This window comes from Squalius cephalus (assembly GCF_949319135.1).
Source record: "Squalius cephalus genome assembly, chromosome: 3".
NCBI classification, from domain to species: Eukaryota; Metazoa; Chordata; class Actinopteri; order Cypriniformes; family Leuciscidae; genus Squalius; species Squalius cephalus.
The window spans coordinates 10033298-10058269 of NC_137124.1; the positions used below are offsets into that span (position 1 = coordinate 10033298).

Here is a 24972-nt window from a genome sequence, read left to right on the forward strand (position 1 = left end):
TATATATATATATTGTTCTTCTCAATGTGGTGTTTTCCCTTTTTAGATTCTTACCCATGTTGACCCGATGACTGGCTGCATTAAATACTACACCCCTAGGGGGCGCTTTATACACATACCCCCTCCCTGCCCTCGCACTGACTGGGCCAATGACTTCGGGAAGCCGTGGTGGAGGGATAACCGTTATGAGGTTGGGCTGCTGTCTGCCAAAACACGCTGGATCCGCATTATCAACACTCTGACCTCCCAGGAGCAGAAGCTGGAGGTAGCCCAGTATATGAGTATACAGCATAGAGTTACTGCCTCTTAGTTACAACAAGCAGAAAATGTTAAACACACAATGCTAACTCATAAAAAGGATTTCGGGATTGTGTCTTAAAAAATGCATATTAATTATTGAAAGTCCCCCTGTATTCAAAATCATATTTGATCACTAAAATGCTTTAAAATAGCTTGAATGTAACTCTACACCCTTGCTTTATTTAGTATACGTGGAACCATTAATATGCAAATTAGCCCCGCCTCCACTCACTCACACCAGCTGAGAATACCTGATCCACTTGGTCAGCTTTACTGTAGTAAATGCTACACAATGGCAAGTGGTAATGTTAGTTTATTTCAACCACATTAGCCATGTTTGAACCAGAAACTGATTCAGAAGAAGTGGGAGAGTGAATTATACAGGCTTGTATATAAGTCGATGAATCAGAATGGTGATGTGTTTTATGTATCGCTCTCTACAATGTCAGACATATAATAAGTAATTCATATGATTAGCCTTTGGCTTGACTACGTTATCAAACAGTTAATAATGTGTTGCTAATGTTTCACAAACCATGTTCCCATTCGCCATCTCTGATTTAGAAAGCTGTCTTCAGAAAAATCAGTATCCTTAGAAACGCCTTGAGCAACTTAGAACGTCAGTGGAGAAAGGCATATAGTTCATCACAACATTGTAATATACATCATATATACATAATCCCGCTATATTGCTAAATCTACTAGATTTTTTTATATCAACAGTAAAATGTACCGGGATAACCTGGGTTCTCTTGAGACCCCCCTGGCAGCATAGTTAATGATATGCTAAAGCCCGCCCCCCTCGCGACCGGATTGGTTACAACATGTTTGTGATGTAGAGAACCACGTTTTTAAAACTGTCTTTGGTTTACTGCAGTTTTAAGGAGAAAATACTCAGCAATGGTGTTGACTGATGAATTTGCACATAGTTTGTCTTAAAGGTGCAGTGTATAATTTTAAGCACCATCTAGTGGTGAGGTTGCGAATTGCAACCAACAGAAGTTACGGTGGACGACAGGAAAAGATGTCGTCGTCTGTAGCCAGTTAAGCAATGAGGTTTCTTTATGAAGATAAATTAAGAAATAAGGTTTACTTAATTATTCAGTAAAACGATATGTTATTGTGAATATTATTGTTACTTGCTCATCATTGTGTTCATCATCTAGCTTTTTTGCAAGAAGAACAACACAGTGACGAAACGCGTTTGTCCGTTTAGAGCTACTGTAGACATGACGGCGCATTTCAATGTAAGGGGACCCGCGGTGTATGTAGATAGAAATGGCTCATTCTAAGGTAATAAAAACATAACGGTTCATTAAATAAGGTCTTTATACAACATTGAAAACATAGTCATGTATATGATATTGCATTTCTGTCAACAGATCCTCCTAAATATTACACAATGCATCTTTAAAGCATATTAAAAACTCCACATAGACATATAAACGACATTAAAAACTTGATTTTTACCACAGGAATTCCTGATACAATGCCTGTTTTTCTCCACAGACCACATTCCTCATGTTATATTGCATGCTTGCACTGTGCTGCAGCAAACTGAGGAGGGCAGGATTTCTTCTCTTTCTAGTTCCTCTCAATCTTTTGACGTCATCCTCCCTCCCACTCTTTGCATCTGATCCTTTTCCAGATTTAGGGAAATGGACCTAATGTTGAGCCTAATGTTGAGCCTCTGGCATTAGAGGCGCTCTCAGACTGACCGTGCTTATTTACTTGCTTCAGCAGCAGCCAGGCTATATAAACTCTGGGCTGAACAACCATCTGCCAGTTTTCATTCAGTCCAGATGCTTCTTCATCTCCTTTCTGAGAGATATAAACTCGGAAGTGCAAGAAAAGAAGTCAGAATTGCGAGTTTCGTTATTTTTCCCTCAGAATTATGAGAAATAAACTCGCAACTGTGAGTTATAAGAGGTTATGTCTAAACTGTTCAACATCTTGCAATTCTAACTATTTTCCCTGTACAATTCCGAGTTTATATCTCACAATTCATACTTTTTTTCAGAATTCCAAATTTATATCTCACAATTCAGACTTTTTTTTATTCTGAGTTTATATCTCACAATTCAGACTTTTTTTCCAGAATTCCGAGTTTATATCTCACAATTCAGACTTTTTTTTTATTCCGAGTTTATATCTCACAATTCAGACCTTTTTTTCCAGAATTCCGAGTTTATATCTCACAATTCATACTTTTTTTCCAGAATTCTGAGTTTATATCTCACAATTCAGACTTTTTTTTAATTCTGAGTTTATATCTCACAATTCAGACTTTTTTTCCAGAATTCCGAGTTTATATCTCACAATTCAGTTTTTTTCCAGAATTCTGAGTTTATATCTCACAATTCAGACCTTTTTTTTTTAGAATTCCGAGTTTATCTCACAATTCAGACTTTTTTCCCCAGAATTCCGAGTTTATATCTCACAATTCAGACTTTTTTCCCCAGAATTCCGAGTTTATATCTCACAATTCAGACTTTTTTTCCAGAATTCCGAGTTTATATCTCACAGTTCAGTTTTTTTCCAGAATTCAGAGTTTATATCTCACAATTCAGACTTTTTTTCCCAGAATTCCGAGTTTATATCTCACAATTCAGTTTTTTTTTTCAGAATTCCGAGTTTATATCTCACAATTCAGACTTTTTTTTCCAGAATTCCGAGTTTATATCTCACAATTCAGACCTTTTTTTTTAGAATTCCGAGTTTATCTCACAATTCAGACTTTTTTTCCAGAATTCCGAGTTTATATCTCACAATTCAGACCTTTTTTTTTTTAATTCCGAGTTTATCTCACAATTCAGACTTTTTTCCCCAGAATTCCGAGTTTATATCTCACAATTCAGACTTTTTTTTCCAGAATTCCGAGTTTATATCTCACAATTCAGACCTTTTTTTTTAGAATTCCGAGTTTATCTCACAATTCAGACTTTTTTCCCCAGAATTTCGAGTTTATATCTCACAATTCAGACTTTTTTCCCCAGAATTCCGAGTTTATATCTCACAGTTCAGACTTTTTTTCCAGAATTCAGAGTTTATATCTCACAATTCAGTTTTTTTCCAGAATTCAGAGTTTATATCTCACAATTCAGGGTTTTTTTTTCAGAATTCCGAGTTTATATCTCACAATTCAGACTTTTTTCCCCAGAATTCCGAGTTTATATCTCACAATTAAGACTTTTTTTCCAGAATTCTGAGTTTATATCTCACAATTCAGTTTTTTTTTCAGAATTCCGAGTTTATATCTCACAATTCAGACTTTTTTTTCCAGAATTCCAAGTTTATATCTCACAATTCAGACTTTTTTTCCCCAGAATTCCGAGTTTATTTCTCACAATTCAGACTTTTTTTTCCAGAATTCCGAGTTTATATCTCACAATTTAGACTTTTTTTTTTCAGAATTCCGAGTTTATATCTCACAATTCAGACTTTTTCCCCCAGAATTCCGAGTTTATATCTCACAATTCAGACTTTTTTTTTCAGAATTCCAAGGTTATATCTCACAATTCAGCCTTTTTTTTTCAGAATTCCGAGTTTATATCTCACAATTCAGACTTTTTCTCGCAGTTCCGAGTTTAGATATAACCTCAGAATTGGGAGATATAACCTCGGAAGTGCAAGAAAAAAGTCAGAAATTCAATTCAATTCACATTTATTTGTGTAGAGCTTTTCACATTAATCATAGTTTTAAAGCAGCTTTACAGAAAATGCATGTCTACATTACAATTTAGAGTGATCTGTTATCAGAGGTAACTGTCTAAGTTATGTATTTCAGAAATGTACATATACAAATCACAGTTAGCTAAAATTGATTAAATGTGGAAAAATGATTGAATGTGATTTTATATCTCGCAGTTCAGACTTTTTTCCAAGTTTAGATATAAGCTCAGAATTGGGAAATATAAAATCTCAAGTCTGAAACAAAGAGAGTCATAATTGTGAGATAAACCACACACAGACAAGACTTAAGCCTAGTCCCAGACTAAAATGCGTGTTTGAGCTGATTTAACTGAAAGCAACATGCATTGACATATCTTAAAATATGTCAGTGCCATTTGTTTTATCTCAAGATTCACACCAGTAATGTTTTTTCTAAGGCACGTTTATAAAAGCTACTTAAACGTCCCGATAAAACTAAGACCTAATCCTGGCTTAATTTAAGCCCTGTCTGTGAAACTGGGCCAAAAAGTCATAATTACCTTTTTTATTCCATGGCCGAAACAAGATTTCATATCTTTCCCTGGGCCTGTCTAAGACAAATTCCTGCCCTCTGTCTTTCTGTAGAAGTATTTATTTACACCGTTCAGAAAATAAACATATATTTGAAGCACTTTTTAGCAGCCAGATAATTATTTTAAGCAATTGGGTTTTTTTTTTATGCAGGTATGCTCAGAGGAGACCTTGGATGAGATTCTCCAGCGATACCTGCGCTACAATTCCCATGCATCAAGCTACACCTGGAAACACAATGGTGTAAATTTGGACATGAGCAAGACCCTGAGTGAAAACGGCATCCCTGAAGAGGATGAGTTTTACTGCGGAAGCCCAGACTGTAACCTCTTCTCTCCATCCATATGCCTGTATTTTAACGACGACCTCACTGAACTCTAAAGACGTATGCATTAATATGAACAATGGCATATAATTCATTAGAATATTGTATCCACTGCTAGCAAATTTATAGGCATCTGAGCAAGAACGCCACATCAACTATTTATGTGTTCAGTGCTTTATCGATTTCTGTCTATGGTTATCTTATTGCAGCTCTCTGGGCTTCATCCAATCAAATGCCGTGCAACAGAATAAAAAAGATGAATGTCAGCCTACATAATAAACCCTTGAACCATAAAGTCTGGTGGTTGCCATGGTAATTGCTCTGAGGAAATGCAGCAGCTACTGTATTGTAGGCCACAGCGGGCTCTCAACCCTAATTAACTTGCATTATAAATGTATGCATGTACACAGAATTGATTTCATGCAACCAACATATCAATGAAATCACTACTTTATGAGACTCATTTTTGTGATGCCATTAACATCAGCAAGCGTGCGTCTTTTTAGGCAAGCAGTTTCATTTGCTGCTTGCCTTTGTGTCGTGTGCACAAGAAAGAACATTCAACCAACATTCAACATTTTAAATCATTTTAAAAATAATTTAAAATAAGACAACATATACTTTAAAATAAGCTGAACAGCTAAAGCTCAAGATGTGAGCTGATGTCATATTTCTTATTTTAATGAATTCCCCCAAACACTTGTCATTTTTACTAAATAACTGGGGTTCCCCACAGTCTTAGAAAACCTGGATATTTAAGGAATTTTAAAAGTGTGATTTGTAGACCTGGAAAAGTCATGCATATAAGTCAAATCTTAAAAAGTCGTGAACAGATATACTATACTTTATATCTGTTATACTTTACTATAACAGATATACATTTTTCTTGTTATTGTCAAGATCTAAAATATTTTAATGGCTAGAAATTGCAATTTGTGAGTAAAAATAATAATAAAAACGTGTATTCACAAATGACTAGAAAAGTCATGTAAATTCATTAATAATAATAATAATAATAATAAAATGTAAACTGAAAAACATTGTTATTTAAACTGCTTCTGTAGTTATGTGATTGTATTTAAATGATTTATAATTATTTAATGTAATTATAATAGTAAAAGTAAATGTTAGAAATATAATTTCAACTATTTATATAAGTATTTATTATTAAATTAATTATATTGCCACTAGTTTCTGTAAAAAAATAAATATATATATATATATATATATATATACAGTATATATATTATTATTATATTATTTTTTTAAATGTGCAGCTTTTTCTTTATATAGCAGAAGTACCAGACATATCTTGGGGGCGTCAATTGTCTTTGACAATACTGTCAGAAAGGATGAGAACCGCTGATCTAGAATATGAAACTATATAAATATATATATAAAGGAACTGCAAGTTTAATCAAAGAAAGGGTATTTCAAGTTGGAAAATGTGCATTGGTTTGCATGGAAACTTGTGGCATGCATCCTTGAAAAGTGTCAGCGTTTAGAATGCATTTGCAAACTATTAGTGTAAATCAGCAGCTAAACATGTGGAATGATCTATCTATGCCATTTCCATTTGCTAATAATTATTCTATCTTTTGCAGCTTTGATAACTTGCTTTTTTTTGTCCTCACCTCAAACAGTTAATTTTTAAGCAATGCAACATGATGTAAGTGTGGGCATGGCTGCGGCAGCGCTCCCCCTCGAGCCAACCTCACATCAGCCCTTTCGCTCCAGCTCTTTTTCTTTTTTCTTTTTCTTTTGTGGATTTGTTTTTACAAAGGTGGGGGCTTTAAAGAATATTAAGGTGGCCATGTTTGTTAGATTCGTGTTGCTCTCTGCAGTGCGCGCGCGCGTTACTACCGTGCACTTGCAGAAAAAAACAGAGTTACAAACCAGGCAAGTCTGAAGCAGTGCGAGAGAAAGATCACACAATAAAAATGAAATGAAATACAAGTGCAATCAGCCATACTCCCCCCCTCCAGTTACAGTGTGATTATTTTTAAGAAGGGAGGGGAGACAGGAGAGAAAGAGAGAGAGAGAAAGAGAAAAAAAGAAGGAGGAGGGGGGGGGGGCGTTCTGAAATAATATAGTCAGCCATTTTTATGTAAGGGGATTTTTCTTATGGGGGGGGGGGGGGGGGGGGGGGTTGTTAAAAAATAAATATAAGGGCGGCCATCTTTGTTTCTCTGCCTTGTAGTGTAAAATATTCCAAAACGCCCCCCACTTTTTGTGTGTCGATTTGAATATTAAATAAATATCATAATTCGGACGGAATACACTTTTGGATCTCGCGGAACGGGGTCACCAGCGGGAATATAATGTCCTCTCTTCTCCGTTCTTGTGAGGAAGATGAGGGCACGGCGGTTAATTCCGAGGGAGGAGATTTTGATGAAGAAGAAGAAGACGACGGAGACCTGGACGAGAACGCAAGCGACATAAACTCGCCGGCGGCGCCTCGAGAAACTGCAGCAAGAGCCGCGCCAGGTACCGTACAGTCCGCGCGCGCGGGGCACAAAAACACATCGAAACAAACGCGAATCACCCTTAAACTGCGACATCTGCGCGACTGTGTACTTCATCATGGATGCTCTGATGCTGTTAGGAATTGTGCATGCTTTATTTATCCGCGTGCATTTCGGCAAAGAGTTGCATAGAGTTTGGCTAAAGTTGACCGATCCCCTCTCTCTCTGTCCCGTCTGTGTCATTCATCAGGTCTTGTCATATGATGGTGCTTTTTCATCTCCCGCGGTGATCTGACAAAGGATCATTAAGCTGCCATCATCTCTCTCTCTTTTTTCTTTCTTTTTTTTTTTTTACCCTGAAGGTCGCGGGTATTTACTTCAGCAGATACAGAATAACAAGCCAATGCATTGATCTAAATGCGGGTCAGAAAGAGGCGCGAGTGTCAGGACTAACTGTTACCGCTTTGATTGTGACAATGTAAATAAACTTGACCCGACCCACTGCCGCCTTGTTCAGAGATCTGCTATGCTTTCACTTTGCAAAATGTCATGACAGTTTGTCCTCTGTCATCATCCCTCAGGCTGTTTGACTGTGACTATGTCAATAAACCGCTGTATTATTATGTGCATGGCATATGATGACATCAACAGAGATAGTGATGAGTCAAAAGTTTCACTATTCAGTCGATGAATGTGCTATCTTATAGCGCACAATCAAAGCTTAGTTATAAACATGTAATATTATTACGAGGAATGTGATGAGTAATGTTTTTTTGTTGTTGTTGTTGTTTTTTTTAAATAATAACTGGTAAAATAATTTGTGACTCCACAATTTTTAAATACTATTTTTCTTTAAAATAACTTTAGTTAATTCTAACTTTTATATTTGGGGCCCTCGTATAATGTGTGTCTCGCGCATTCCCACAGTGCGCGTGAGTCAGTCAGCAGCAGCAGCACGCGCGTCCTGTCTCGCCCCCGCGACCTCCATGTGCGGTTCATCTGGTGGTCTCTCACTCCGGGTGCAGGAGTTCACGACTAGGGGAGCATCAGCTCAGCTCACGGCCTCTCAATCCCCGAGCCTCGAGTGTGTGTTTCTGCCGCCTCTGGCTCGGGGGGGGGAAGGGCTCTGCCCGCGCGCGCGCGCCCCAGCAACAAAGACACTATCAAATCCAACTCATTAATCTTAGCGCAATGGCGATACTTCTGCGCTATTTGCTGTTAGTCAGACATGATATGATGATACAGTGCAGATACGGTGCTACATTTACAAAAACAAGCTGTATAATGCAGTGTAAAACTAGAAAGTGAGTAGGTGTACTTTTTAACGTGAGGAGGTATTTCTATCTTATCTGACCCTTAAAATAAAAAAAGCTCTTTTGGTGTAGCCTTAACTAATGTCGTCAGGTGTATTAGGCATGTTGAATTATATTTTGGACTTGGTAATATTATGTCCAGAATGTTTTTGAATTTAAGTGTGTGTTTTACACAGAGCTGTCTGCTTTAAATGAAAGAATAGACTGGTTTAGTTTCGTGTCAACGTTTTTACATGGCTGCTGTAAATTGTCACATGACTGCAGTTGCCCCTTCTGAAAGATGATGTCTGTGTCAAAGCGCCTTTTATGGAGGCATAATACAGGGACCTTATTTGGAATATATAATATTAACCCCTTTTGATTTAGATGTTACCCCATGAAGCACATTGTAGGTTAACTGACAACACGAACACATTCTGACTGAGAGAGTTTTGAGTTTGTGGTTTGCTATTCATGTGAGTGACAGGTTGTGAGTTATTTTGATGAAAGATTATGAGGGCACATAAATAAATAAAAATATGTGCATGTATAAATCTTTTAAAATAAATATTGCAGTATTCCATAAAAAAAGTAAGAATTGTCAATTTTGATTTCATGGTGGCTTTAGAGTAATTTATTCTGCTCATGCAGTGGCCTGAAATTTTCATCTTACGGAGTGCCACATACAATATTTATCATCTTAAAATTCACTCTGTAAATAGCTTTCCATGTGAGCCGGCTGTCATAATTAGGTCATGTAGATAATTATGTTTGTGAGATTAATTCATTAAATACTACAGCTTAGTTCAAGTCATAAGTGGAATGACTTATTTCCTATGTGACAGTCTCGGTCTCTGCACCGCTCGTGTTGTTCAATAATTGAAGTGGGAAATGATTTGAAGGATACCTCAGAGGGTTTGCAAAGAATTACGGTCACTTTAATTTCATCAGTCCTCCCATGTTCCCTCATTTCCCTGCATCTCTCTCACTTAGATGATGGAGACGACATTGGCGAGACATCAGACAGGGACAACCTGGGGAAAAAGAAACGAGGCCCTAAGAAAAAGAAAGAGACGAAGAAGAAAGACAAGGACAAGGAGGGGAAGATGACCAAAGCGCGCAAGCGCAAAAAAATAGTATGTGGTTGATGTGTTTTTCTGTCTTTATGTGCAAATGCATGTTTCATTAAACTTTTAGTTAATAGTAATCTGCAAACCATCAGTTGATTTTTAATCAAATTACAAATTTAAGGCAAATTACATGATATGCTGAGTAGGGGTGTAACAATATATCGTGTCACAATATATCGAAATACAAAAATATAACAATATGTATTGTGGATAGTGACAATATGTATTGTGTATAGTTCACCCAAAATGAAAATTACTGTGTGTGAAAAAAATCAAGTTTACAGAGTTTTAGTGTCAGTACTACATTAAAATACTATATAATGTATAATAATGCAATGGGGGGATATTTGTGGGTCCTGATAATGCCAAATGTTTTATGTTACCAGTAAAAAGTGGCCTACGTTATTTAAATATATCTAGTCTGTGAAAGTGTAAGCATATTCGTCTACAATAATTCAGTATTTTCAGCTTCAGAATCATGAATATTTTTATTCTGGTGTCTCTATTGTTCTGTGCATTGGGTAACAAGTCCAAGCCTATTCATTTACACACACAATGTAATATCAAATTTAGCATTTTAATCAACAGTACATTTTTTGATGACCTTTTACCATATGTCTTGGAGTATCGCAATAATATCGTATCGTGAGTTCAGTATCATGATATGTATCGAATCGTGACATGAGGGTATCGTTACACTCCTAATGCTGAGTAATTAGCCCTTATGAACCACAATATATCAATATGTTATATATAATAATTGTAATAATGTATTATATCAATAATATATACTGTATATATATTTTTATTTTATTTTTTATAAATCTCTAAAAAAGAGCCCCTTGAATGGAGATAATACAAAGTTGTGGATGAGAGAATCATTTAAAGGTACACTATTGGCGCTTTTCCATTGCCAGTACCAGCTCAACTCGACTCAGCTTTTCGCTCCGTTTTCCATTGCAGATAGTACCTCCACAATAGTACCTGGTCGTCATAGCGATGCCGCAGGAAACTGCCGTGACTTAATCTTCTACGCGACACACACCCGCTTCTCACACACGCAGGACAATGGAGGAAATCGAGTGTATGCTGTTTTTGGATGTTTTTGTTTTTGTTTTTGCTGTTTTTTATTCAGGATACTCCGTCTGGCACGTGCAATGATGACGCAGTGAATAGTGACGATTCTCTCTGACCAATCAGCAGTCTGCCGTGTTTTCACGTCACATTTTAGTATCGCCTCAGCTCGCTTAGAACCTCGCCGGAGGTGATACAAAAAAAGTACCTGGAAGCAGGTACAGGTACAACTTTTACACAGTGGAAAACCAAACAAAGTCAAGTCGAGCCGAGGCGAGGCGAGCTGGTACTGTGTAGTGGAAAAGCGCCATATGTAACTTTTGGCCCCTTTAGCAGACAGTTAAAAAACAAAACTGTGTGTATTTTGCAGATGAACATTGTTTTGGTTTTGCTTTGTCTCTGCGTGACTGTGCATATGAATATGGTTCTTTCTCATAACTAAAAGGTACTGCATTGAAAATAAATTCTAGCACAGCGCTACAACAACCATAATGAAATGAGCCTTCACAATAAATAATGTGTTACAATGAACTCTGTTAGAGAGATACGCGTCGCTTTTACAACATTTCAAATCCTTCAGTTCTTGTTATGTCTGAAAAGCCAAGTCAATGTTGATTCTTGTTTTATTACGAGCTCTGTCTCGTTCTCTTTTTGCCAGCAGACTCTCCTTCTGTTCGCCGTTTGTTTAAACGGGTTTATTCCCTGGAGTTTGGAGATTTAGCTTCTCCATGTCAACCTTTCTCACTCGTTGTGAAACTAGCCTCTGCCACTCCTACACCAGACACACGTCAAAGTAGCCGGAGAAACTTCTCTCTATTTACGGGTATGACGAGACTGGCGAGTGACGCATGTACGCAATTTCTCGTGAAAACCATCCCGACAGGTCTAAAATATAAACACTTATCATAGGCTTACCATAGTGAATCAGGGTAAGACAAAAACATGTTTTGGAAAAGGATTGATGATGCATTGACTCGTATACATTTTGTTGATTTTGAATAAAAAAACGTGGTGTACATTTAAAAGTAATTGCTCAAATTTATTGTCACATTATTGTTTTTATAATTAAAGGGATAGTTCACTTTGAAATTAAATTTTGGTATGTTTTAGCTTACCTCAAGGGCATCCAAGATGTAGGTGTCTTTTTTTCCGCAGTAGTTTCAATTTTGATATTTTTAGGTTAAACCGTTCTTGTCTGACAGTCATATAATGCATGTCTGTGGTCACTGTCTCAAAGAGCATGCACAGAGTCCAAATTAAAACAATTCCCCATCGTCCAAATTAAACAATTCCCCATCGTAAGCGAGCGCATCCTGGTATGTCGTGTGCGCAGACTGGTGCATAGATATATACACTAGATGTCGCCTCGTCTACAGCAGTTCATTGGAACGAATGTCTTTAAGGCGACATCTAGTGTATATATATATCTATGCACCAGTCTGCGTACACATCACACACCAGGATGCGCTCGCGCCCTCAGATCACTTGGACGTGGCTGTGTATAAGAGTTAAAAACTATATAAATACTGTTCGTTTTCTCACACAAACCGCTCGTTTCGTGTCTTAGGCCATCAATGTGTACTTACGATGGGGAATTGTTTAATTTGGACGATGGGGAATTGTTTTAATTTGGACTCTGTGCATGCTCTTTGAGACAGTGACCACAGACCTGCATGATATGACTGTCAGACAAGAACGGTTTGACCTAAAAATATCAAAATTGAAACTACTGCGGAAAAAAAGACACCTACATCTTGGATGCCCTTGAGGTAAGCTAAAACATACCAAAATTTAATTTCAAAGTGAACTATCCCTTTAAGTGTATTAAATGAATGCAGTATATTGACGGCTCCAATGATATGTTCTTAAGGTTGATCTCACTTTCTCTGCCTTCCTTTAGGACAGTGACATAGAGAGAGACTCAGAACCGGACTGTGCCATGAACTCTGACAGTGCTGCCAGCGATTACGGAGGGGAGAAGAAAAAGAAGAAGAAACACAAGGATAAAAAAGAGAAGAAAACCAAGAAAAAGAAGAAAGAGGATGAAGACAGCACACATGAAGAGACCACAAAGGTTATCCATTTGCGATCTCTGTCTTTTCTTGCTCTGCATGCTGAGTCGCATGATTCAGGTTTTGTTTTTCCTTATTCTCTTCTGTATCCAAACACAATCAGCTCATTATAAAGTGTAAAATTTAATACTCAACTTAGAGAATAAAAACTTATCAAAGTAGACATACTTGTTTGGCTCAAGTAAAGTTAAGTAGGAATTGCATTTTTCTGTGGACGTACTTTATTTTATGAACAAATTAACTTAAAGGGGTCATGCCATGAGAAATCAAATTTCCTTTGATCTTTTGACATATAGTAAGAGTATGATATGGTATACATTTGTATACCATTAAAACATCCTGCAAGTTTCTTAGCTTAAGACGTCCTCATCATTATAAACAAAGCATTTATTTAATCTAGAAAAAAGCTCATTTTGACATTGCGGGATCTGTGACGTCACATAGCCAAGTACATTTGCATATGCCTGCCTCCAGAGCAAGACATCGACGAATAGTTAAACATCATCACACCATAGGCTCCGCCCACTGGCGTTCAGTCGCTTAACGACTGACATTTTCCTACACTGGATGTGAGCGTCACGTCAAAAACATAGAACCCATTAAAGGGCTGGTATAATGCCCTTTTCACAAGATGTAAAATAAGTCCTTGATGTCCCCAGAGTGTGTATATGAAGTTTTCGGTCAAAATACCCCAAAAAAATACCCCACAGATATTTTTATATAGCATGTTAAAATTGTCACTTTTTGAGGGTGAGCAAGAACGCACTGTTTTTGTGTGTGTCCCTTTAAATGCAAATGAGCTGCTGCTCTCAGTACAGGGGGCGGAGCTTCAACAGTTCATGTCCTTTTACCTCACACTGACATGCACTGAACATTTCAAAACGTTTATCCTTTTATGTTCAAACCGGAGTCAGACAATGATGGAGAGACTCGAACATGTAGAAAGCAACAGGACGTTTCTGAATGGTTAGTTGATGAGTTTATGTAGCTTATGTGTAGTTATCTTCTAGTCATTGATTAGCATATTCTGTCTTGATAATCTATAAATCGTGTTCAGGGGGCGGGGTTTATGTAAATTTTAGGGTTTGTGATGTCACTAACCCGTGAGGAACGTCATGAACGTCTCTACCAGCCGTTTGTTGTAGTCCTTAAAAAGCGATTTCTTTTAAAGCAAATATCTCCCTTTGCTTTGAACTTTGAGCGTTGTAACTTTGCAGATGTTGTTTATGCTCAAATAGCAACATTACTCACTAACTAAAGTTAAAAAAGTGAAATCATAATCAACCACCCCTTTAAAATCACTGACGCTGTCTACACTGATACAGTTTACAGATGCGCGTTCAGTTTCCGACATACTCCACACACTTGAGTCTGTCGACAACAGGACTAATAGACGAGTGAAAGAACGTTCACTTGGTTTAAAAAGTTTGTTTGCCTCTCTGTACAGACTTCAGAAGGATCCCAGCATCAGAAACAAGTGGATGATTTATTTTAATGTCGTCCCGGATCATGTCTAAGGATTATATATTTGTTCGGGGCATTTTGTTTTGTAGACGAGGCTCAGTGTAATGGAGAGTTCACAAAGAAACTCTTGTGAAAGATGAACCAGCGACTGTGTTGAATCTGACAGAAGCTCCAGCACAAACTGAACTAAATGATTTCATAATGCTTTGTCTGTAAATGATGGTTTTATGTGGATAATCTTTTCAAAACACTTACTCTTGTGCAATAGTGAGTGTGCGTTGATACGGTGCAGTGACGTTAGCCAATCATAACAGTGGCTGTGTACTGACAAGCCTTAAAGGAGCTGCCCCTTAAAAACTGATAATTTGAGACAGAATGAGGGTTGAAAATAATATATATAGTTTTTTATTTATTTTGCAAAATAAACTTTATTAACATTATAAGTGAACCTCAAGTAACATATTAAAATAAAAATAAAAATCCACGTCATGACCCCTTTAATAAAGTAAAGTTACCTAGTTGCAAGAACACTTTAATCCAGATCTACAGTTGGATTAAAGTATTATATTTTACATAATTATTTAAAATATTTGCATTTATATGGAGAGAACTTGCTTCAATTCCACAGGATCTAAGTTCACCAGAGGAAAACTAATCATCTTAACACTGATTTCCTCCAAAACAAAAATACCAACTACAACAAAACAACAGAGTTCAAAAGAATTCAAGCCCATGATAAATTCCCTTGATACATAATAATAAGTTGAATATTAGATAGCGGTTAGTATTTACTGTGTATCAGAATATGAATGGCTTTCATCTGCAGAGCTGGTGTTAGTGCTGTATATGCAAGAAATTTGCCTCGATGTAAGGTGTTTGCAGACAGAAACTTCACACATTCACAAACACATATGCTAGCACATCATCAGAGGTTATTCTCGCACTTGCCTCCAGAAATTATGAAAGAATGACATGCACAAACTGTGACATGATGTTTCTAACTGTTGCATGGCCATGATAATGTACCACACACATAATTACTGATCCAGCTAACATGTAGCGGAGCCCAGATGTGTCCAGATGTTTATTACCCATTCACACTGTGACAGCCATATGACGAAGCCTCTCTTCCAGCCGGTAGAGATGAAAACATCAGCCCAGCTGGCTAGAGAGTGGGGGCTGGAAGATGTCGATCACACATTCACAGAAGAAGATTACCGCACACTAACCAACTACAAGGCCTTCAGCCAGTTCATGAGGTACTGACTTGCACCAGGGCTTTCACACATTGTAGTTCCTTTGCAGCAACATTTCTGTATTAAACGTATTATATCGTCTGCAGACCCATGATTGCTAAGAAGAACCCTAAAATCCCCATGTCCAAGATGATGACCATTCTGGGGGCCAAATGGCGTGAGTTCAGCACCAATAATCCGTTCAAAGGCTCGGCCGCAGCCGTCGCTGCCGTGGCCGCCGCCGCCGCATTAGCCGTTGCTGAGCAGGTCTCGGCAGCATCGGCCTCCCCTGAACCCCCACCTCAGCCACCACCACTTCGCAAGGCCAAGACCAAAGAGGGCAAAGGTAAGGGGTCAGAAAGCATGGGCAGCTTTTTGGGTTTCAGTACAGGTACAACACACAGCACTAAAAATGTCTGGTTTTGTAGGACTGATAGCAATATCTTAAAAATTATAAAACGTTTCTTCTGTTTTTACATTCAGATGACCTTTGTCGCCATCTTAGCGGACACTTAAAGTGCCCCTATTATTGCTATTTTAAAGGTTCCTAATTTTGTTATAGAGGTCTGCTACAATTGATTTTCATGCATTCAAGGTCAAAAAACAGTTTCATTTTCTCAGAATATACATTGCATGTCACCTCATTTCTCAAAGATTCAGAGAAAAGACCCCTTCTTTCCGAAAGCCTACTCTGCTCTGATTGGTCAAGCAGTCCAGTCTGTTCTGATTGGTCTACTCTGCTCTGATTGGTCAGACAGTCCAGGCTGTTCTGATTGGTCTACTCTGCTCTGATTGGTCAAACAGTCCAGTCTGTTGTGATTGGTCTACTCTGCTCTGATTGGTCAAACAGTCCAGTCTGTTGTGATTGGTTGACCAAACATCTGAATTTCAGCTCCGAAGGCTTCCATAGCACTTGTAATCATACGAACAGTAATGATGGTGTCAGTTTTTCCGTATCATTTGCTGAAAACAGCGTCTTCCCGACATGAACAACACGAATCAAACTCTTCCAGTCTCAGCAACAACTACAGTGTTTGAGGGTCAAAGTAGACGCTGTTCACGGGCAGCCAATGAACACCATAGACTGGCATTATGCAAATGAGTTAAATTGTTACGTAGGTTTGTAACAGGAAGAGAGACTGGAATTACTGACGACTCGTTTCAGCAGTTCAGAGTCGATTCTTTCTTTTAGGAGACAATAACTTTATTTGTCGTGCACTTTGATCTTTAAAACTTTGCAGACTTTTTACGTTCACAAACATCTATATTACACACTGCATGAAAGGTAATATTCAAAAAAGCATAATAGAGGCGCTTTAAATCTCACTTATGATACACTAATTTAATAAGACATTTAATTTAATTGCATATTTAATAGCAAATTAATATTACTCTTTTATACTGCACCTTATTGAACTTGTAGCATTTAAAAATATATATTTTTAGTTTTTTAGTATATTCTTTTTTTTATCCAGACAAAATGCTACCTAATTTTAATATTGCCCATTTATTGGTTATCGGCAGGCCCTGGCTATAAGAAACGCAGTAAGAGTCCTCGTGTCTCAGACAAGAAGAAGCCAAAACCCAAGAAAATGGCTCCTCTGCGCATTAAACTGGGAGCACTTGGTAACAAGAGGAAGAAGAGCAGTTCGGTGAGAGTGTGTGTGTATTGCATATACCTGTAAACATGTGTTGGGTGCAGTGGTTGTGTTTGATTGTATGTGTTATGCAGAGTGAGGAGGTGGATGAGGACGACTCTGAGCAGGAGAACTCCAGCGTTCATAGCTCCTCAGTCCGATCTGACAGCTCGGGACGGGTCAAGAAGAACAAAAGGGGTCGTCCAGCGAAGAAGAAGAAAAAGGGTGAGATATCCCCCCCCATCTTTGAATTGGATCTGTTTTTAAAAACAATGCCTCTGTTTAACCCTCTGATTTAATGAATAAATCAAAAAGCAAAAAAACCTAAGTTTTTTTTTTTTTAAATATTATGATTTTCATACAAATTATAATCATTCCTCATTCTTGTGCCCCAAAATTATATTAGTTTCTTAGTTCATTACCATAGAATTGTGAGTAAGTACCAATGATAATCACCCATTGCGGTTTGGATGCACACCGATAATGGCTAAAAATTGCTTTTAAAATCTTCTTACTGAAGTGGACATTATGCTCGCTTATGCTCGTATCTCTCTCTTTCTTTCTCAGTGCTGGGTGATGAGGATGGCGATGGCTATGAGACTGACCATCAGGACTACTGCGAGGTGTGTCAGCAGGGAGGAGAGATCATCCTGTGTGATACCTGTCCTCGAGCTTACCACCTGGTGTGCCTTGAGCCTGAGCTGGAGAAAGCGCCCGAGGGCAAGTGGAGCTGCCCTCACTGCGTGAGTCACATCAACCCAAACCTACAGAGTCACAGGTCCATTTGAAACTGAAGGACTCAGTGAAGCCAGACATCGTCTGATATATTCCCCACATAAGAGCAGATCATCAACAAACCTTCATCATATACAGTATGAGATCAAACAGGATGTTTTCAGTTTGTTATTCTGTAGGATCTTCACATTGAGCTTTTCTAGATTTATTCCCTAGTGAAAAATAAATATACTAATATATAAAATATACTAATATATAAATATACTATGTATTTGAAATACATTTATTTTATGCTAAGGATACTACAAATACATTTACATATTTATGTACGTAATATAAATACCCTGCAATTGTACTTTTGGTATCCTAAAAATTTGTATACTAAAAGTCTGCTAAATTGGAACAACTAATTTTGTACTAAATGCACTTTATCCAGAAGTAGTGCCGAGGTCCAACTAAAGAAATACTTAAGTATATTTGATTGTGCTTAAGTGGAACTATTGCAAGTATACTTTAAGTACACTTAAAATATCTTGCATTTAAAGACTGATATTATACAGCAGGGGTGCCCAAACCTGCTCCTGCTGATCGACTGTCCTGCACAGTTCATCTCCAACCCTCATCAAACACACCTGCCTTTCATTTTCAAGTGATCCTAAAGACCTTAATTGGTTGCTTCAGGTGTGTTTGATTAGGGTTGGAGATGAACTGTGCAGGACAGTCGATCGGCAGGAGCAGGATTGGGCACCCCTGTTCATACTATCCTTACTTATATTGATATTAAAGGGGTCATCGGATGCCCATTTTCCACAAGTTGCTATGATTCTTAAGGGTCTTCGTGTAAAGTTTGTAACATACTTTGGTTAAAATTCCTCAATGGTTGAGTAAAACAACATCCTTTTTACCTCCTCAAAAACAGCTCTGTTCACAGCGACCCGTTTCGGTGCATGTCTCTTTAAATGATAATGAGCAACTGCTCACCCCACCCCTCTCTTCCATGGGGGGTGTCGAATGGCTGAGCGGAGCATGAGCAACATATTCATAGCAATCATATTGCTCAGAAAATCCAAACGGCTTGATAATTGAGAGTGTTTAGACTTTTTGAGGATTTAAAAAAAAAAAGGAAAAGTGAATGGATTTTTTTCATTGTATGGTGGTTGTGCCCACACACTGCAAAGACATTTATATGCAAACACCATATAAAAGTGAATTTTACATCTGATGACCCCTTTAAAACACATTTTATGCTTAATATTAAGAAATGTGCATTGTGCAATAAAGAAGTGCTCCTGATATAATCTTTATATCAGTAAGTCTCAAGCGACGTGTCAGTAAATATGTTAATGTATTTGTATACATAAATACATTTTGGTGTAGGTTTTCATTAGGGTTGTAATTAAAGTCTATATCTCTCAGGAGAAAGAAGGGATCCAGTGGGAAGCAAAGGAAGAAGACTTTGAGGACTTTGAAGAGGAGTGTGACGATGTCCGGGATGTGGAGGCAGGGCTGGGTGGAGAGGAAGAGGAGGATGATCACATAGAGTTCTGTCGCGTGTGTAAAGATGGAGGAGAGCTGCTGTGCTGTGACTCCTGCCCGTCATCCTATCACATTCACTGCCTGAACCCCCCACTGCCCGAGATCCCCAACGGAGAGTGGCTCTGTCCACGCTGCACTGTGAGTAATGCTCTGCCACTACACACGTGGTTCTTCAACGACTGGCAATTTTATCTCCAATGGCTTAATATTTACTTCTTTTTGTTGTATTGAAAGTGTCTTGAAAACTTTTTACAATAACTGATATATGCTGATTTTTAAATGTCTTTTTTTTTTTTTTTGCTTTTACGCAGTTTTTTTCTCTGACCCAAACATTAAACCTTAAACTACGAACTAAAACTGTGGTAGTTGAAGCATAAACCATTTCATTGTTTAATGTGGAAAAATGACTTGCTATGGGATGTCCCGTAGTTGTGGAGACACCACAACAAACTATTTTGTTGTGGTGATTCCTAATAAAGTTTTTTCCAAAAGTTATTATACTTGCTTACCATGGAGACAACAGTGTCAGTGAAGAGCATGCTTGAGATGAAATATGAGACATGTGATGTGTGAAGAAAAGAAAGAAATTCAAGGTAAATATCTCTCGTGAACAGAATATTTTTTGTCATTTTCAAGCTGTAATTTTGTGTGTGTGAAATATGTATGAGGTCAGTAAAAAAAAAATTGTATATACTTTTGTTCAGCAAGTATGCAAAGTCTTACATGTTTACTATTTCAAACAAATGCTGTTCTTATGAACTTTCTTTTCATCAAAGAATCCTGATGAAAAATGTATTAGTTTCCACAGAAATATTCAGCAAACAAATTATTGATAATAATAATAGAAATGTTTCTTGAGCATATTAAATAATAACTTCAGCATATTAGAATGATTTCTGAAGGATCATGTGACAGTGAAGGCTAAAGTAATGATACTGAAAATTCAGCTTTGACACAGGAATAAATTACATCAGTATATAAATCTAGCATTTTATGTATTCTTAATACGTACAATAAAATAATATATACAGTATAAATACTTGGGATAAACACAGGTGTGTTAACTGAGATGGGTTTAGCTGGGTTAAATTGGGTTGAATTTAGATTAGATAACTCAGTTGAGTTTTTAGATATTGATTATTGTGGTTGGTTTGGGTTGTGGATAAAGTCATTTTTTAGGTTATTGAGTTTAACTTATACTTAGGGAAAGAAGACTAGCTTGTGATTTAAATTTATATTTAATACATCACAAATTCATCAATGGTCAGTCTATCAGAAATTTGTAACACAATCGGCTGTTAACTTCTGTTGTCTGTTTTTCAGTGTCCACCAATCAAAGGGCGAGTGCAAAAAATTCTCCACTGGCGATGGGGTGATCCCCCACCCCCAGTTCCTGTCCCTCCACCCCCAGACGCACCCCCCGATGCCCCGCCCCCTCCGCCCATGAAGGGTCGCCCAGAGAGAGAGTTCTTTGTGAAGCTAACGGGACAGTCCTACTGGCACTGCACCTGGATCACAGAGCTACAGGTGCGAGAGTGAGACAGATGTGTGAGACACACATAACTGTTATGCGATGTGCAGATTTTCTCTTATCCATCTGTCCTTCCTCAGCTCGAGATCTTCCACTCTGTGATGTTCCGCAACTACCAGAGGAAAACGGATATGGACGAGCCGCCCAGTCTGGACTACGGCTCTGGGGGAGAGGAGGATTCTGGGAAGAGTGAAAAGCGGAGGGCCAAAGACCCTCAATATGCCATTCTGGAGGAGAAGTACTATCGATATGGCATCAAGCCAGAATGGATGATGGTTCACAGGATAATCAATCATAGGTGTGTGATTTTTATATATTATATATATTATACTGTATATACTAATACTTTGTAATGTCAGAAGATTAAAGTGTGTGTGTATTTGTGTGTGCACAGCTTGGATAAAAAGAGCAACTACCACTACCTGGTTAAATGGAGAGATCTGACCTATGACCAGTGCACCTGGGAGAGAGATGAGCTGGACATCCCTGAGTTTAGTGGGCACAAAACGGCGTACTGGAGACACAGGTGCAGTCATACATCAATGTTTCAGCAAACTGTCACAAGGGTTTGATTTTTCATTGGATAGTTCACCCAGAAATGAAAATTTTCTTATTTAAAGGGGCTATATGTAGAATTCAGAAACCGACACCGGTTGCCGTTAAATGAACTGCAGCCAGCAACTTATTTCTCGTGCTCGCACTTGTGCACATGTAACATACACGAGACAAGTATATTTGAGACTATAGACTATATAGATCTGGCTATGTGAGACTATAGTTTGAATTAATTCCTTTTCTTTGCATTACACCTTGACATTACAGTACAGTTTCGGGAGCGTAAACGTCACATCCTTTTGATTTTTCCGGCAAGTCCTTTATATAAAAATCAGTCTACAGGCCTTCATAGACAACCTAAGAAGTTGAGGAAGGTCCTTTTTTAAGTTTCGTTACAAGCTGTTCACACATTGGCAACACAGATATCTTATATATATCTATCCCCTTTAATCATCCTCACGTTGTTTTATTATATTTTTATTGTATTTTTTGCTTCAGTGGAACACAAAATGAGAATTTTAGTAGAATGTGAATGATCCTTATTCGCTATAAAGATTGACTTGTTTGCCTTTAATGTCCTACATCTGCATTGTAACCTCTTTTAAATAAAATGTTTTAGTATATTTTTTCCAGCAATTATGATATTTTGAATGATGGAATAAGCAGTGTTCTTTTTTTTTTTTTTCTTATAGGGAGGAAGTGATGAAGGAAGACCCAGAGAAGCCAAGGAGGATGAGGAGGAGAGAGGAGAATGATGAAGCTCCAAGCACGCCTGTTAATGATGTTAGTGCCTTTTATATCAGTGGATCTAATATTTTTTATGCAAAAAAGTACAAATTTTGCCAAAATCAAACAAGCCCAGCCTAGTCAGAATGATGTTTCCCTATTTCTTTTAGAGATGGACAATGCGACCAAATGCAAATACTCACAATTCAACCAAATACAGAAACACACCTCAAATACTCACAATGCAACCAAATACAGAAACAGGCTGCAAATACTCACAATGCAACCAAATACAGAAACAGGCTGCAAATACTCACAAAGCACACATGATCAGGCTGTTAAAATTAACAAAAAACTCACCTTTCAGGTCAGCAACAACAGTCCTCAGTGCATTAAAGCTTTTGGGTCATGTAGGACCATCCTTCTTTCTGTCTTTTTTCACCACTTCTCTGCCCATCTCTCTTCTTTCAGCCCACAATCAAGTATGAAGAGCAGCCAGACTTTGTGACAGAGACAGGAGGAACGCTGCACCTCTACCAGATGGAGGGGCTGAACTGGCTGCGCTTCTCCTGGGCTCAGGGCACCGACACCATCCTGGCTGATGAAATGGGCTTGGGCAAGACAATCCAAACCATTGTCTTCCTCTACTCACTGTTTAAAGAGGTCTGTGCGGCTCAGGTTACAAAAGTATATGTTAAATGACGAGTCAATTTCACGCTATGTTTTCTCTCTCCCATCCTGTTTCTCTCTGTCCGTTCTTCCTTATCACTGGGTTTATTTCCGTTTATTAGGGTCACACTAAAGGGCCATTCCTGGTGAGCGCACCGCTCTCCACAATCATTAACTGGGAGAGGGAGTTTGAGATGTGGGCTCCAGACTTCTACGTTGTCACCTACACCGGAGACAAGGACAGCAGGGCCATCATCCGCGAGAACGAGTTCACTTTCGACGACACAGCGATGAATCGAGGAAAGAAAGCCTTCAAATTACGGGTGAGGAGATGAGCACTGGAAAGAACGCAAAAAATTGGTTGTGTAAGAAGAAACATACAATAAATGACTTTTACTGTAACCATTCTTTACATTTCCCTCCAGAGAGAAGCGCCCATTAAGTTCCATGTGTTGTTGACGTCCTATGAGCTTGTGACTATAGACCAGAACGTTCTCAAGTCCATTGACTGGGCCTGTCTTGTAGTGGATGAAGCCCACCGTCTCAAAAACAACCAGTCCAAGGTATACTCACTTCATGGGTTTTTCCCGTTTTCTGTCCAGGATTTATTTGGTTTGTGTGTGTGTGTTTGTGATGGAGAGAGAGAGAGAGAGTTTGGAAGATTTAATTTTCTAATTTAATACAGGAAAGGAAATTACTTTTTTGGATTCTTTGCAACACAGCAGATTGAGGATGACAGAAATAAACCGGCGCCTTTATAAACGGTCATAATAATGCCATTACGCATTTTCATTCAGCAAGCCATTATCTAAGTTAAAAAAATCATAGAGGCGACAAAAATATGGATGTCAGAAATTTTATTTTGGTGTGGGGTTTTTTGTAGTCTTAAATTATTTTTTACTAATCATTGTGTGTGCGCAAGTAACTTAATTAACAAATGAATGAAATGTATTCCTGTGTTGGCAAAGCTATATTTTCAGTGTCACATGATCATTCAGCAATCATTTTCATTTTAATCTTGTTGCTCAAGTAAAATTTCTCAATTTTGAAAACAGTGCATCTTTAAATTGGATTAGGACGTTTAAACAGGACGTTAAATAGGACGTTTTTGTAACAATGTGAAAACAGTAGTATATATACATTGAGGATTATCTACCCATACAAAAAATGCGTTACGAAAAACAAATTCATACTAATTCTACTCCTATTTGTACACTTTTGCACTGAGATGTAAAATGTTTTGTCATTGGCAAGTTGTGCTCATCTTGGTTTCATACTAAATTATTAGTGATGCACCTTGTATGTTTCCAGTTGAGAGAAGTATATATTTGTGTGTGTGTTTTATTAACTGAAGTCTTTTGTTGTGGTGTGTTAGTTCTTCAGGAGACTGAATGACTACAAGATAGACCACAAGCTGCTGCTAACGGGAACGCCACTCCAGAATAACCTGGAAGAACTTTTCCACCTGCTCAACTTCCTGACGCCCAACCGCTTCAAGTACCACAAAACACATAAAAGCGCACTTATCCACTCTAGACTATAAAAGTGGCCCAACAAAGTATTTGGACAGTAAAACATGTAATGTATCTAATGCAATGATATTTTTTTTTTTAGTTTATCTCAATGTCCAGATATTTTTTGGGGTCCACTGTATGTGCACACTTCTACATTATTTCACTCTCACTTTGTTTCTGTCCCTCAGCAATCTAGAGGGTTTTCTAGAGGAATTTGCGGACATCTCTAAAGAGGACCAGATCAAGAAACTGCACGACCTGCTCGGCCCACACATGCTCCGGAGACTCAAAGCTGACGTGTTTAAGAACATGCCAGCCAAAACTGAGCTGATCGTCCGAGTGGAGCTCAGCCCCATGCAGAAGTGAGACCCACAACATCAATATGCGTTGTGCATGCTGAATTTATTCATACATCTCAAGATAATCAGATAAAGTAATGAAACCAGTTCATTTGTTTAAATAAACATGTT

At 38.0% G+C, this 24972-nt stretch overlaps 3 protein-coding genes across 6 annotated transcripts in view; all 3 read left to right on the plus strand.

The window, feature by feature from the left end:
• dnajc3b (DnaJ (Hsp40) homolog, subfamily C, member 3b) overlaps positions 1–63 on the plus strand; it is a gene marked incomplete at its 3' end in the record, with an annotated part of 12027 nt that extends 11964 nt beyond the window's left edge. Inside the window, exon 12 of the mRNA XM_079865792.1 lies at positions 47–63. Coding sequence (XP_079721918.1) covers positions 47–63 — 17 coding nt within the window. The remainder of the gene's footprint in view (positions 1–46) is intronic.
• On the plus strand, positions 53–5159 carry cyb5d1 (cytochrome b5 domain containing 1). Its single transcript, XM_079867965.1, has 2 exons — positions 53–265; positions 4696–5159. The coding sequence occupies exons 1-2, from the start codon at positions 68–70 to the stop codon at positions 4921–4923; spliced, it is 426 nt and encodes a 141-aa protein (XP_079724091.1). The 5' UTR covers positions 53–67; the 3' UTR covers positions 4924–5159.
• Positions 5160–6902: 1743 nt separating this feature from the next.
• The window catches only part of chd3 (chromodomain helicase DNA binding protein 3), a 63872-nt gene continuing 45802 nt past the window's right edge, over positions 6903–24972 (plus strand). For all 4 annotated transcript variants that reach the window (XM_079865856.1, XM_079865857.1, XM_079865854.1 and 1 more), the window contains exons 1-18: positions 6903–7354; positions 9618–9760; positions 12729–12902; positions 15499–15623; positions 15707–15945; positions 17124–17251; positions 17332–17461; positions 17804–17979; positions 19388–19645; positions 20831–21034; positions 21119–21336; positions 21433–21564; positions 22286–22376; positions 22791–22982; positions 23111–23311; positions 23414–23551; positions 24364–24485; positions 24691–24864. In XM_079865856.1, the coding sequence (XP_079721982.1) occupies positions 7189–7354; positions 9618–9760; positions 12729–12902; positions 15499–15623; positions 15707–15945; positions 17124–17251; positions 17332–17461; positions 17804–17979; positions 19388–19645; positions 20831–21034; positions 21119–21336; positions 21433–21564; positions 22286–22376; positions 22791–22982; positions 23111–23311; positions 23414–23551; positions 24364–24485; positions 24691–24864 (3011 nt within the window). In that variant the 5' untranslated portion in view covers positions 6903–7188. The remainder of the gene's footprint in view (positions 7355–9617; positions 9761–12728; positions 12903–15498; positions 15624–15706; positions 15946–17123; positions 17252–17331; positions 17462–17803; positions 17980–19387; positions 19646–20830; positions 21035–21118; positions 21337–21432; positions 21565–22285; positions 22377–22790; positions 22983–23110; positions 23312–23413; positions 23552–24363; positions 24486–24690; positions 24865–24972) is intronic.

What these genes read in the sequence shown, in the direction of transcription:
- cyb5d1 (XM_079867965.1), top strand. Translation starts at nt 68, where the DNA reads ATGACTGGCTGCATTAAATACTACACCCCTAGGGGGCGCTTTATACAC. An exon ending in CCCAGGAGCAGAAGCTGGAG is followed by an intron (nt 266 to 4,695) that starts GTAGCCCAGTAT and finishes TTTTTTATGCAG; the next exon opens with GTATGCTCAGAGGAGACCTT.